The sequence below is a fragment of the Oncorhynchus clarkii genome, chromosome 2 (assembly GCF_045791955.1).
Source record: "Oncorhynchus clarkii lewisi isolate Uvic-CL-2024 chromosome 2, UVic_Ocla_1.0, whole genome shotgun sequence".
Lineage (NCBI taxonomy): Eukaryota > Metazoa > Chordata > Actinopteri > Salmoniformes > Salmonidae > Oncorhynchus > Oncorhynchus clarkii.
Genome location: NC_092148.1, coordinates 67,149,995 through 67,164,350, shown reverse-complemented (window position 1 = coordinate 67,164,350; position 14,356 = coordinate 67,149,995). Strand labels below are relative to the sequence as shown.

Below are 14,356 nucleotides of genomic sequence, written 5' to 3'. Positions count from 1 at the left end.
ATTGGTCATAGTATGGATGTAGTTTGTATGCTTATTGGTCATAGTATGGATGTAGTTTGTATGCCAAAAGTTCCTGAATGTCGTACTAAATCTGCCAAAATACGAAGTATACAAGCAGTGGACACTTTTTCTGTGCTTTTAGGGCCCGTAATACAATTCTTCAGAAAATGGGTGTGGCTTCACAACGTTTTCTGATTGAAAATGGCAGAATTTCATTCCTTTAACTAATTATGACAAATGTTAAGAAAATGTTGTGCAATGTAATGAAGTAATAACTTTTCAAATAATTTACGTTACATGTTATGTTGGCTGACAATTTGTTAGCTTCGCTATTTTTACGAACCACACCATATCATTACAGCAGTATGTACTGGTAATTTAACTAGCTACCTAATGTTAGTTGGCTACTAATACATCGAACTTGCCAGTATATTAACTATATGTCATTCTTAGCTTAACTAAGTGGTATAGTCGTTGTGCATTCTTAAGGGTCATTGTTAAATCTCTCCGGCTATCTACACCGATTCCAGAGCTCTCTCGTCTGAGTGTGCCAGAGCGCAGAATAGCTGATGATTTACGAACGCTCAACCCAGTTGAATATGGCCTGTGTCAGTAAATGTTGGCAAAATGCATAATTCAATTGTTGCCAGCAGCACAGTTACAGTCACCAACACTGTGGATAACATGAAAACAACCTTACCAGCTCTTGCAAGGGTGAGTAAAATGGTCAGAGTGAGGTGTTTTCTCATTTGTGTCTGGAAGTAGGTAGCAACGTTAGCCCGTTAGCTTGGGTGCTTGCCTGCCATTGGGAGGTCAGAACACTCGGATCAACCCTACTCCTCGGCCAGAGCGTACTGGCAGTGTGCGCTCTGAATTTACCAACGGACAATCTGCCAACGCTCTGAATTTACCAACACCCAGAGCGCACTCCAGGTTGAATTTGCAAACACACCCAAAATCATAAAGTCTAGCTAGTAATTTGTTATGCTAACAAGCTAGCAAGAGGTTGCATAGCAACAGCATCAACTTCTGGTAGACAGGGGAAGCGTTAGCATTCTCAACTGAAAGGATACCGTTCGTTTACAGTAAACTAAAATGAACTAATAGTATATACTCATTAAGTATGTAGAATACAGTATGTTAGTATGGGTATTCGAACACAGCTATGGTCGTATAACTTAGAGCAGTACAGGATAAGGATTCTTTGTCAGTGTGTGAGCGTGGAGGGATACCTAGTCAGTTGTACAACTGAACGCATCTTCCTCATTTAGTGGGTTAATTGCCTTGCTCAGGGACAGAACTACAGATTGTTGCCTTGTCAGCTCAGGGATTTGATCCAGCAACCTTTCAGTTACTGGCCCAATGCTCTAACCACTAGGCCAGTGGCCAGGCCAGTGTAAATAAGAGAGTCAAACAGCATTCACCTTTGATCCCATTTCCTCCTCCTCACAGGGAACATAAATAAACATGGCATCCCACAGCTCTGGAATGTGTAACATATTACGCTATATATTACACTAACATTGTAAGCGTTTATGTTACTGGTTGCCCGTCCGTTCCTGGTGAAGGCTGCTGGGGCTGTGGCGTCCAGATCAGGTGGTAAAGGTTGGGATTGAGGACCATTGCTCTCGCCCACATTAAAAAATACTATAGTATTATGGTTAAATACCATAGTATTCAATGTAGTGTTTTTGCGGACTTTAGTATAATGTAGTATGTGCTATAGTACTAATAGTATACTACTAAATTCTATAGTAAGTACTACACATGTGTCGTATAGCATTCTACAGTATACTATAGTTTACTACAGAATGATATAGTAAGTACTGTAGTATTCTATAGTAAACTGTAGTATTTTTTCATGTGGGAGATCAGGTATTGTCTTGGTTATTATATTTCCAGTGTTGGCTGTCCTTTTCCCAGGCCTTTCCCTCAGTCTCAGGGGGCTGGGAGGTTTAGGGGATTACAGAGGGGTTTAAGACTGAGAGTCTGAAGTCTGGGGTCTCGCTATCTCTTCCCCTCTCTCTCTCTGCTCCACCTCTCGTTCTCTCTCAATTCAATTTCAATTTAAAGGCTTTATTGGCATGAGTTAACATTGCAAAGCAAATGAAGTAGATAATAAACAAAAGTGAAATAAACAATAAAAATTATCAGTGAACATTACACTTGCAAAAGTTCCAAAAGAATAAAGACATTTCAAATGTCATATTATGTCTATATACAGTATTGTAACGATCTCTCTCTCTCTCAGTTACTAACTCTGTCCCCCAACCCATAGATTATTCTTTGGGAAGTCAATACCTCATTGTAGTAGATAAACAACACACTATTGGAGACACCTTTGGATTGGTTTATATCGCTTATGCCAATCTGTCTCCAACACCTCTTGGCAGTTTGAAATCAGTGTGTGTTTCTGTGTGTGTCACAGTAACGACGTGACGAGGTCAGACCTGAAGAAGCTTCCAGCTCTGCCGACTCAGGCCCTGAAGGAACACCCATCTCTGGCATACTGGTGAGTCCCAGCCTGTCTTATTGGCCCAGTTGACCAGGGCCACCAAACACTACTGCCTGTTTGCCCGACCTGGCTGCCTGGTTGATATGAGTGATTGATGAAATGTTGTGTATGTGTTCTGTTCCAGTGAGGACCGGGTCATAGAACACTACAAGAAGCTGAACGGACAGTCCAGAGGGCAGGCCATAGTCAAGTAAGACTGGAGAGGGGAAGGGTGTGTGTGTTTCTTATGTGTCTCATGTTCTCTCCCTCTTGAGCTGTGTGTGTTCATCTCTCACACATGCTGGGTGTCTACTGCGTGTGTATCCATATGTGTGTGAGTGTGTGTGTTTTTATGACGCTCTCTGTTCAGTAGTTGATGTGAAGTTGAACACTGTGAACTCTCTGACTGATGTCTCTGTCTGTCTCAGTTATATGAGCATCGTTGAGTCTCTGCCTACGTATGGAGTACATTACTACACTGTTAAGGTACAACCTAAATCACTTACAGTCTCTCTGTCTTGGGGTTGGGGGCTGAGGGGGGGGGGGGGCTTTGGGGGACTATGAAATACACACACACACACACGCTCTGATGTGTGTATCCTATCTCTGTGGCAGGATAAACAGGGCATCCCGTGGTGGCTGGGCCTGAGTTATAAAGGAATCTTCCAGTATGACTACCAGGACAAGGTCAAGCCCAGGAAGGTAAGACTTTCATCCTCGTTCTCTCCCTCTCGCTCCATAATGTCTGACTTTTAGAAAGATGTAACACTGTCCTCCCATCAGTTTCCCTGTAGTCTGTTAAAGCCTCTCACCTTTGACCCTGGAAAAGACTAGTATCATTCCTCCTGGCTGGATGAACCGACACTCACACACTCCCACATGTGAACTCTGACCCCTCAGTCCTGTTCTAGTGTGTGTGTGTGTGTGTGTGTGTGTGTGTGTGTGTGTGTGTGTGTGTGTGTGTGTGTGTGTGTGTGTGTGTGTGTGTGTGTGTGTTTGCACATTCCAGTCTAAATGTCTCCCCACTGTTCTCCCCACATTCCTTCTCTATCCCATAATAGTCCCAGAGCCTGAGGTTTCCTAGGTTACATCACCACAGAGACAGAATGGGAATGCTGGCCTAGTCTCCTATTCTAGGTCACAGAATTATTTGGTGGTTTGAGATAGCTTCCAATGTTAGTATCAGGTAGAAAGGTGCTCTTTAGGAACAATGGCTCTCTTCATTATTGGAAGGATGTTTTCTCCCCATATCACCCTAATTTTTAGACTTAAACACACACACGCACGCACACACACACACACACACACACACACACACACACACACACACACACACACACACACACATTGAAAGGCAGTGGGTCATGCCAGGTTGAAAGTGGTCTGTACTACAATAGAGTGAATGTGTTCCAAGGTTTGGAGGGAGGTTCAGGTTTTCGTGTTCTGGTTTCTCATCAGCATACTAATGTTATCTACACATGCAGCACCCTGAAAACACAGAGAGAGGGAGGGCACTTTAAAGATGACTATTAATGTCTTTAATAACTGTCTTTCATAACCGTCTTTAATAACTGTCTTTCATAACTGTCTTTCATAACTGTCTTTAATAACTGTCTTTAATAACTGTCTTTCATAACCGTCTTTAATAACTGTCTTTCATAACTGTCTTTCATAACTGTATTTGACCCCCTAACTGTCTTTCATAACTGTCTTTGACCCCCTAACTGTCTTTCATAACTGTCTTTGACCCCCTAACTGTCTTTCATAACCGTCTTTAATAACTGTCTTTCATAACTGTCTTTCATAACTGTCTTTGACCCCCTAACTGTCTTTCATAACTGTCTTTGACCCCCTAACTGTCTTTCATAACTCCAGCGTTGGTTTCAATGAAGGTTGAGACCCAGTCAAAGGCTGTGTATTAAGCTTGGGCATTAGGTTATACTATCATTATGTCAAACAAGGTTTTCAATGTTTAGTTTAGACTGTTTTTGTTTTGAGTTTTACCTTAGGAATATGTTGTCTGTGTGTATGGCAGCTGCATTTTTATCAGTAGAGTTTTACCAGTGTACATCCTGTCGTGACTAGACCACCACTGTAAGGCTTTCTGACTGTTTATTTGGGGTAGTTTAAATACTTTACCCCTAACCCCACTTCCCCTTACACACGCACGCACGCACACACACACACACACACACACACACACACACACACACACACACACACACACACACACACACAGAGAGAGAGAGAGAGTTACAGCTAAACCACAACCAGTAAAAATGCCTTGTTAGTGAGTTGTGAGACACTTTATGGTTTGTGAGTGACTGAGTGGCTGATTTAGATTTTCTTGATAGAGATTAAGCCTATGTCTCTGCTAGCTAGTGTGTTACCGGGTATATGAAGGTATGAAACAGTGCTGAAAAACAACAACAGGAAGCCATGGGCAGGTCTCCATAGTGACAAAAGAACAACCTGGAAACATGTAAAGCCCCCACCCTAACTGCCTTCCACCTTTCTGAGGGAGCGGGACAGGGAAGGGAATCAGGGAGAGGGAAGGGGATGTAATGCTTCTCTCCAGTATTACTGAGTCATTATAGACTTCAAGCTTTCCCAGTTCTGACCTTTTCTTTGTACACGCGCACACACACACACACACACACGCGCACGCACACACACACACACGCGCGCACATACACACACACGCACACACACACACACACACGTGCGCACACACACACACACACACACACACACTGGCCTAACAGTGGACAGACACCCTTTGCCATGCTCAGTGCTGTGTGGAAAGTGTCACCATGTCTGTATCTGATATTGTTGTTCAGATTATTCAAAGTTTCTCTAAAGCTGTTAATAAATACACACCACTTATATAACTCCTTTCATAACTCCTTTCTCATTGAAACTGGTTTAATTCCTCATTGTGATGTGCTGTACATGTAGGTACATGTTGAAGTAGCCTTCCTGGAAGGTGTAACTGTGGTCTGCAGTTCTATGGTCCATGGACTGATTACTAAAGCCTGATATGAGGGGAGATTAAAGCGATGGTTGTGGCAGCACACAGGGTGTGTAGGCTTCAGTCTGTTCCCTGCACTAACAAACCTGATCACACTAGTTGAATACCATAACAGCTACTGGGATGTATGTGACACTAGTGCCAGTATTGTCTGATGTGACACTAGTGCCAGTGTTGTCTGATGTGACACTAGTGCCAGTGTTGCCAGTGTTGATAAGATGGGGCCACCCTCCAACCTAGTTACGAGGGAGCATGTGTGTGTCAAGCACTCTCTTGCTGGAAAGCTGTTGCACACACTCTCCCTATCTGTAATCACACACATACACCCTCTCTCTCCTATTCTTAGCACCATGCTCCATTAAGTGTTCCAACTCCATTGAGTGTACAGTTCACCGAGCATAACTGCACAGATTATCTCCCACGTATACGCACACACACGCTCACACACACTCTTAGTCCCAACGCTGTGTTTATACATTTGTTTTTTCTCCATCAGATCCCCCTCCTCTCCTCTGTTCCTCTTATCCCTCTCTCTCCATTCTTTTCCCAGGCTGTTATGATTCCCGGGCTGTGCCCCCTCGTCTTCTTCTTCCTCCCTCACCCTGCCAGTTAACTTTGTTTTCTCCTGTTGTTCTGTACAGAGTTCGTGTGTTAAGCGTTTCTTAAACCATCTCACTGCCTTTGCATCTCTACCACCACCATTGTTGGTGTGTGCTGCTTGTGTGTCTCTATGTGTGTGTGTTTCCCAGCTGCTAGTGCTGTAGTGTCTCCAGTGTAACAGTAACTGCTGTGTCTCTGCTCTCTGTGTAACGAGAGACAGACCTCGTCAGGCAGTTTATATGTTTGTGTGTCTGAAGAGTTGGGCTGGCTGGCTGACTAAACAAAGCAAACGTGCTACGTTTGGTGGGGCCACAGTAATCCTCTCCCCACTCACCCTCCCTCCCTTTCTCCCAGCCACAGAGCCCAGAGCAGGAAGCGTACTCCTCGAGGGAGAGAGGAGGGGTCAGGGTGGAGGGAGGGGAGGGTCTTAGCCTGGCTACAGGAGAGGAGGAAACTTTACTTCACACACACTCTCACACTCTCCCCCACACACACACACTCGCTCACTTGCCTACAGCTGGTAAACACCCTCCGACTCAGAACTTTCTGTTCCCCTGCACCTGGGGAGGATTTAACACACACACACACACACACACACACACACACACACACATGGAGGAGACTTTCTCACCCAGCAGGGCTTGATTTTATTTAAAGAGGAGCTGATGGTTTGTAAAGAGGATGGGAAAGAAGGGAAGAAAAAACCTCCCCCCTCCCTCTCTCAAGGGGGTGAGGTCATTCAGCTGGGGGAAGAGTTCTGGACGAGCCCGCTGGGTCTGGATCTGATCAGAGACCCTTACCTCATGTCCTCCCTCTTTCCTCTCCTCCCTCTCTCCTCTCTTCACTCCTCCTCCTCACTCCTCTCCTATTCTTTCTGTTTTTGGGGTGTTGCAAAACCAATCCTAACTCTCAGTGGATGTACAGGAAAGTCATATCCAGCCGGGAGTGTGTTTCTGCCTTCTCAAGCTTCTGTGTCTGTTTGATTCTCAGTTTGAAGTCTGTGAGCCTCTTTCAGTTCAAAAGTGTGTGTGTGTGTGCGTGCGTGTGTGTGTGTGTGCGTCCTCAGGTGTTCCAATGGCGTCAGCTGGAGAACCTCTACTTCAGAGAGAAGAAGTTCTCAGTGGAAGTTCATGACCCCAGGAGGTAAATCTATATCACATCTCTGAGTGTGTGTGTTTGTGTGTGTGTGTGTGTGTGTGTGTGTGTGTGTGTGTGTGTGTGAGAGAGAGAGAGAGAGAGAGAGAGAGAGAGAGAGAGATGAACGAGAGACGAACGAGAAAGAGAGAGAGAGAGAGAGAGACGAACGAGAGACGAACGAGAGAGAGAGAGAGAGAGAGAGACGAACGAGAGAGAGACGAGGAGAGAAAAGGAGAGACACGGGCAGAGAGAGAGAGATGAGAGAAAAGGAGAGAGACGGGCAGAGAGAAGAGAGAGCTGTTTTATTGGAGGCAGTAGTTAGCATGAGATACAGCTAACTTTCTGTATAAACACTGTAGAGTAAATCATGTCATGGGAGTCAACGTGTGTGGTACTGCTGAACATCACTAGTAGACATAGCCTCTCTCTTTTCTAGAATAAGTGTGTTATCCCTTGCGTCTGGCCCTGCTATAGGCCGTTGGGGTGCGTGGGTACGTGTGCGTGTGCATGTTCTTTAATTTACTGTGTGTATTCAGTGTGTATAAGGAGGCCTTGTGTCCGTCTCTACTGTAGGGCGTCAGTGACCAGAAGGACGTTTGGCCACAGTGGAATAGCTGTCCACACCTGGTACGCCTGCCCTGCTCTCATTAAGTCTATCTGGGCCATGGCCATCAGCCAACACCAGTTCTACCTGGACCGCAAGCAGAGCAAGGTAACACAGAATCACTGGGGAGGTTGTAGAATGAGTATGCGATTCTAGGATGAGTGTTGGAGACTAGAGTGTGGTACAGCATCACAATATCAGTAGAAGCAAGCAGAAATACAGGATTTTGTAAAGATATAATATCTCCACCTGTGTGTGCGTGTCCAGTCTAAGATCCATGCAGCTCGTAGTCTCAGTGAGATAGCCATCGACCTGACAGAGACTGGCACTTTGAAGACATCTAAACTGGCCAACATGGGCAGCAAGGGCAAGATCATCAGCGGTAGCTCTGGCAGTCTGCTCTCCTCAGGTAAGTCTCTGTGTGTGGCTGTTTTTGTCTGTGGCCTGTAGTACCTTCACCCTACACTCCACCCCATAATGTTGAGGCCCTGGCCTCTATATGTAGTGTGGTAGAGGAGAGGGGGATAGACGGAAGAGAGGAGAAGAGAGGGATGTAGTGGAGGGGGGTTAGCTTTGTCCTGGTCTCTTGGACAATGACTCTCTGTGTAGAGGGAGATCATGTGGTTAGAAAGAGATCTGTGAGAGGAGACAGTGGTAACCACCCCCCATCCCCTATCTAGGCCAGGGCAGGGGTCTGTGGGAACCGAGTTAGAGAGGACAGGGCTGTGAATCTACCTTTAAACCTCAGGACAGAAACCCTTGATGTTTTCCCAAAGGCCGTTTCCACCAACATTGTGGAAGTGTGAAAGGCACAGGCAAGGTCAACTAATGTTTAGTGAAAGTGCTAGAAGTTTAGAGTGAGAGAGAAAAGAGAGGTACACACATACTGCCAACTGTGTGTGTGCATGTACTGTATGTGCAAAGGTCAGCTATTTCCACATACAGCTGACACCTTATGAAATCAATTAAGGGAGACCAGGGTTGGTTGTCACACTTTTTACTCTTGTGTGTATTTCTCAGCACCAGTATATCTTACAGGACTCTTTTCAATATCAGGAGAAAGACCGAGGTCTTGTGTTGAAATGGGGGTGCTTTTTATCCTCATATCGAACATGGAGTTATTAGCCATCAAACACACTCTTTCTACTTGTGACAACCAGCCCCATCGCCGCGTTGGAAGTCACATAGTATGGGGTTGGTTGTCACAATGTAACGTATTCCTTTTGTAACAGGAAATTAAGCCACACAGCAAGCCTTTCTTTGATCCAACGATATTCCTAACTAAATTCCTAATATCATACTTTGAGAATATCATATTACATTTTGAGTACATTTGTGTGTGTATGTGTGTGTGTTTGCACGTGCATGTGTGTGGATGTGTGCTATTTCTCCTGTCCCATGTTTCTCTGGATCTGCCTCTCTCTCTCTTCCTCACTTTGTGTCTTGCTGTTTCTCAGCTACAGTATCTCTACATAACTCTTCTCTCTGTCTTGTCCTCTCACCCTCTCCATTCAGTGTTTTTATCCCTGCTCTTACACACACACACACACACACATTAGGTGACCTAAACTGGGACATGCTTAACACCACCAGCCATCCTACAATCTAAGCTTGATGCCCTCAATATCACACAAATTATCAATGAACCTACCAGGTACAACCCCAAATCAGTAAACATGGGCACCCTCATAGATGTCATCCTAACTAACTCACCCTCCAAATACACCTCTGCTGTTTTCAATCAAGATCTCAGCAATCACTACCTCATTGCCTGCATCCGTAATGGGTCTGCGACCAAACGACCACCCCTCAAACGCTCCCTGAAACACTTCTGCGAGCAGGCCTTTCTAATTGACCTGGCCGGGGTATCCTGGAATGACAATGACCTCATCCGTCAGTAGATGATGCCTGGCTATTTTTTTTAAGTTTTTAAATGAGCATGCCCCTCTCAAAAAATGTAGAACTAGGAATAGATATAGTCCTTGGTTCACTCCGGACCTGTCTGCCCTTGACCAGCACAAAAACATCCTGTGGCGTTCTGCATTAGCATCGAATAGCCCCCGGGATATGCAACTTTTCAGGGAAGTTAGGAACAAATATACACGGGCAGTTAGAAAAGCTGGCCATGCTTTCCACATGGCTACCCCTACTCCGGTTAACTGCCCGGCACCCTCCACAGCAACCAGCCAAAGCCCCCACCATTTCTCCTTTACCCAAACCCAGATAGCTGATGTTCTGAAAGAGCTGCAAAATCTGGACCCCTACAAATCAGCCGGGCTAGACAATCTGGACCCTCTCTTTCTAAAATGATCTGCCGAAATTGTTGCAACCCCTATTACTAGCCTGTTCAACCTCTCTTTCGTATCGTCTGAGATCCCCAATGATTGGAAAGCTGCCGCGGTCATCCCCCTCTTCAAAGGGGGTGACACTCTAGACCCAAACTGCTACAGACCTATATCTATCCTACCCTGTTTTTCTAAGGTCTTCGAAAGCCAAGTTAACAAACAGATTACTGACCATTTCGATTCCCACCATACCTTCTCCGCTATGCAATCTGGTTTCAGAGGTGGTCATGGGTGCACCTCAGCCACGCTCAAGGTTCTAAACGACATCATAACCGCCATCGATAAGAGACTTTTCGACCTGGCCAAGGCTTTCGACTCTGTCAATCACCACATTCTTATTGGCAGACTCGACAGCCTTGGTTTCTCAAATGATTGCCTCGCCTGGTTTACCAACTACTTCTCTGATAGAGTTCAGTGTGTCAAATCGGAGGACCTGTTGTCCGGACCTCTGACAGCCTCTATGGGTGTGCCACAGGGTTCAATTCTCGGGCCGACTCTCTTTTCTGTATACATCAATGATGTTGCTCTTGCTGCTGGTGATTCTCTGATCCACCTCTACGCAGACGACACCATTCTGTATACTTCTGGTCCTTCTTTGGACACTGTGTTAACAACCCTCCAGACGAGCTTCAACACCATACAACTCTCCTTCCATGGCCTCCAAATGCTCTTAAACGCAAGTAGAACATAATGCATGCTATTCAATCGATCACTGCCCGCACCTGCTCGCCCGTCCAGCATCACTACTCTGGACGGCTCTGACTTAGAATACGTGGACAACTACAAATACCTGGGTGTCTGGTTAGACTGTAAACTCTCCTTCCAGACTCACATTAGGCATCTCCAATCCAAAATTAAATCTAGAATCAGCTTCCTATATCGCAACAAAGCATCCTTCACTCATGCTGCCAAACATACCCTCGTAAAACTGACCATCCTACCGATCCTCGACTTCGGTGATGTCATCTATAAAATAGCCTCCAGCACTCTACTCAACAAACTGGATGCAGTCTATCACAGTGCCATCCGTTTTGTCACCAAAGCCCCATACACTACCCACCATTGCGACCTGTACACTCTCGTTGGCTGGCCCTCGCTTCATACTCATCGCCAAACCCACTGGCTCCAGGTTATCTACAAGTCTCTGCTAGGTAAAGCCCCGCCTTATCTCAGCTCACTGGTCACCATAGCAGCACCCACTCGTAGCACCCGCTCCAGCAAGTATATCTCACTGGTCACCCCCAAAGCCAATTCCTCGTTTGGTCGTCTTTCCTTCCAGTTCTCTGCTGCCCATGAATGGAATGAATTGCAAAAATCCCTGAAGCAGGAGACTCACATCTCCCTCACAAGCTTTAAGCACCAGCTGTCAGAGCAGCTTACAGATCACTGCACCTGTACATAGCCCATTTGTAAACAGCCCATCTACCTACCTCATCCCCATACTGGGCGGCAGGGTAGCCTAGTGGTTAGAGTGTTGGGCTAGTAACCGAAAGGTTGCAAGTTCAAATCCCTGAGCTGACAAGGTACAAATCTGTCGTTCTGCCCCTGAACAGGCAGTTAACCCACTGTTCCTAGGCCGTCATTGAAAATAAGAATTTGTTCTTAACTGACTTGCCTAGTAAAATAAATAAAAAATACTGGTATTTATTTATTTTGCTCCTTTGCACCCCAGTATCTGCATATTCATCTTCTGCCGATCTACCTTTCCAGTGTTTAATTGCTATATTGTAATTACTTCACCACCATGGCCTATTTCCTTAACTTACCTCATTTGCACTCACTGTATATAGACTTTGTTTTCTTTTTTTCTACTGTATGTTTTGTTCATTCCATGTGTAACTCTGTGTTGTTGTATGTGTCGAATTGCTACGCTTTATCTTGGCCAAGTCGCAGTTGTAAATAAGAACGTGTTCTCAACTAGCCTATCTGGTTAAATAAAGGTGACATAAATAAAAAAATTATTTAAAAAACACACACACACAATCACATAAACACACTCAGTCACTTACATATTCCTACTCACACAGTCTGTTCTTGCTCTCACCCTCGTCTCCAAGCGAGCGTACATGTGTTTGTGTGCACGCATGCGTGTGTGTGTGTGTGTGTGTGTGTGTGTGTGTGTGTGTGTGTGTGTGTGTGTGTGTGTGTGTGTGTGTGTGTGTGTGTGTGTGTGTGTGTGTGTGTGTGTGTGTGTGTGTGTGTGTGTGTGTGTGTGTGTGTGTGTGTGTGTGTGTGTGTGTGTGTGTGTGTGTGTGTGTGTGTGTGTCTTGGATTGTATGCATTGAAACTGATCCGGTGGTAAAGTATTAGGAAACCGCCAGGCAAGCAGAAAGACGTCTCAGATTGTACACTAGTCAATCCTTGTTACCTCAGAACACACACACACACACACACACAGAGGTTATTCTAGCAGTGGGATGTAGAGATTGTTAGTGAGAGGGATTGATTCCTCCAGGCTTAGATAGTCTTGGGAGATGTTGACCCAACTCAATACATCACTACTCTCTCTCCTCAGGCAGGTGCGTGTGTGTTAAAGGGATACTGGCACTTCTGACGTCTTTCTGCTTCCCCAGAGTCAGATAAACTTGTGGATACCATGTTAATGTCTCTACATGCAGTATGAAGGAAGTTGGAAGTAGATTCTCAAGACAATCCTTACTAGCATTAGCGCAATGACTAGAAGTCTACAGGTACAGTAGCATCTGTAGTCTTCCATCTGATGACACACCGCTGTGCTTACCATCTCTGCCTGGCAACAGAATGATGTCACTGAGTAGTGATGTCATCTTTATGCGTCTCCTTCACATTCTCTCTACAATTTTCAGCAGTGTAGACATTCTGTGTTTATTTCTCTACAGTGCAGTCAGTGTGGCAGTACTGGCTCACATCTTAGCTCCTGACCCTAGACCAGGCTAACTTTCCTCCTGGAGGCCAGCCCTGCTCTAACATAGTTCATACAACGATTAGTATAGCTGTTTATCATTATTGTAAAATAGTGTTTACTCCAGTATGTTATCCACAATGGTGTTTGGTCACAGGGTGACTGTTGTTAGTGTATTTGAACAGTGACAGGGAGTGTGTGTGTGTGTGTGTGTGTGTGTGTGTGTGTGTGTGTGTGTGTGTGCGCGTGTGTGCGTGCGTGCGTTTGATGGGGAGGGAGAGGCTGGCATGATGTGGGAGACTGTGCGTCACAGACTGTGTCCTCGGCTTCCCCATCCCACTCACACACACACACATACACATGCACACACCCTCCCCACCACACACAGTCTTAGACCTCCTTATCGAAGCGTTCCACTCACTTCCCGGTAAACATCCTGAGCTGTCGGCAGGTGCCTTCTCCCCCTCCCCCGTCCTTCACCCTCTCCTTGTTTCTCTATGTCTCTCTGGAGGTCTGGGTCAGACAATGCCATTGTGTTGGGCTCCAGTGTTGTCAGTGCTGTATTTGGGTGTATGTATATGTGTGCTCCACACAGTAACGTTACAGTAAGCTTGTTTCTGACAGTGTTCTACGCTCTGGTCCGTGTTCAGTGCTAAGTTCTTTGTCTGTTATTTGTGTGTGTGTTCTGACTGCATCTCTGATCTGTGTGTGAAGGTTCCCAGGAGTCGGACAGTTCTCAGACAGCTAAGAAAGACATGCTGGCAGCACTGAGGGCCAGGCAGGAGGCTCTGGAAGAGACACTCAAACAGAGACTAGAGGAACTCAAGAACATCTGTATCAGAGAGGCGGTAAGACACACACATGCACGAACACACACACAAACACAGACACAAACATACACTACATGTACACTCACACACACAGACACACACACATCAATATCAATGATTAATGATCAATATAATGTATTTCTGTCCCTCTCTCTCTAGGAGTTGACAGGGAAGCTTCCTAAGGAGTATCCATTAGATCCAGGGGAGGAGCCTCCGACAGTCAGGAGGAAGATTGGCCCCGCCTTCAAACTGGACGACCACAAGATCAAGCCGAAAAGAGAGGTCAGAGAATACACTCAAACTGGTACTTCTGTAAATCCACATGAGAGCCAACTGTTTCCAGTGGTTCCATTCAGTTCAAGTAAATGGGAGGAGTTGTATTTGTCTCTCAGTATAGATACACTTCCTCATGAAGCTGGAGTGATGTAATAGAT

General features: G+C 45.5%; 1 protein-coding gene across 16 annotated transcripts in view; it reads left to right on the top strand.

Moving 5' to 3' along the window:
• The window catches only part of LOC139372485 (FERM domain-containing protein 4A-like), a 150,703-nt gene that overhangs the window by 122,946 nt on the left and 13,401 nt on the right, over positions 1-14,356 (top strand). For 10 of the 16 annotated variants that reach the window (XM_071112278.1, XM_071112314.1, XM_071112231.1 and 7 more), the window contains exons 8-16: positions 2,429-2,512; positions 2,640-2,705; positions 2,923-2,980; positions 3,110-3,196; positions 7,192-7,268; positions 7,833-7,974; positions 8,134-8,275; positions 13,807-13,940; positions 14,082-14,204. In XM_071112278.1, coding sequence (XP_070968379.1) covers positions 2,429-2,512; positions 2,640-2,705; positions 2,923-2,980; positions 3,110-3,196; positions 7,192-7,268; positions 7,833-7,974; positions 8,134-8,275; positions 13,807-13,940; positions 14,082-14,204 — 913 coding nt within the window. The remainder of the gene's footprint in view (positions 1-2,428; positions 2,513-2,639; positions 2,706-2,922; positions 2,981-3,109; positions 3,197-7,191; positions 7,269-7,832; positions 7,975-8,133; positions 8,276-13,806; positions 13,941-14,081; positions 14,205-14,356) is intronic. The other 6 variants (XM_071112263.1, XM_071112217.1, XM_071112320.1 and 3 more) reach the window with 1 other exon arrangement.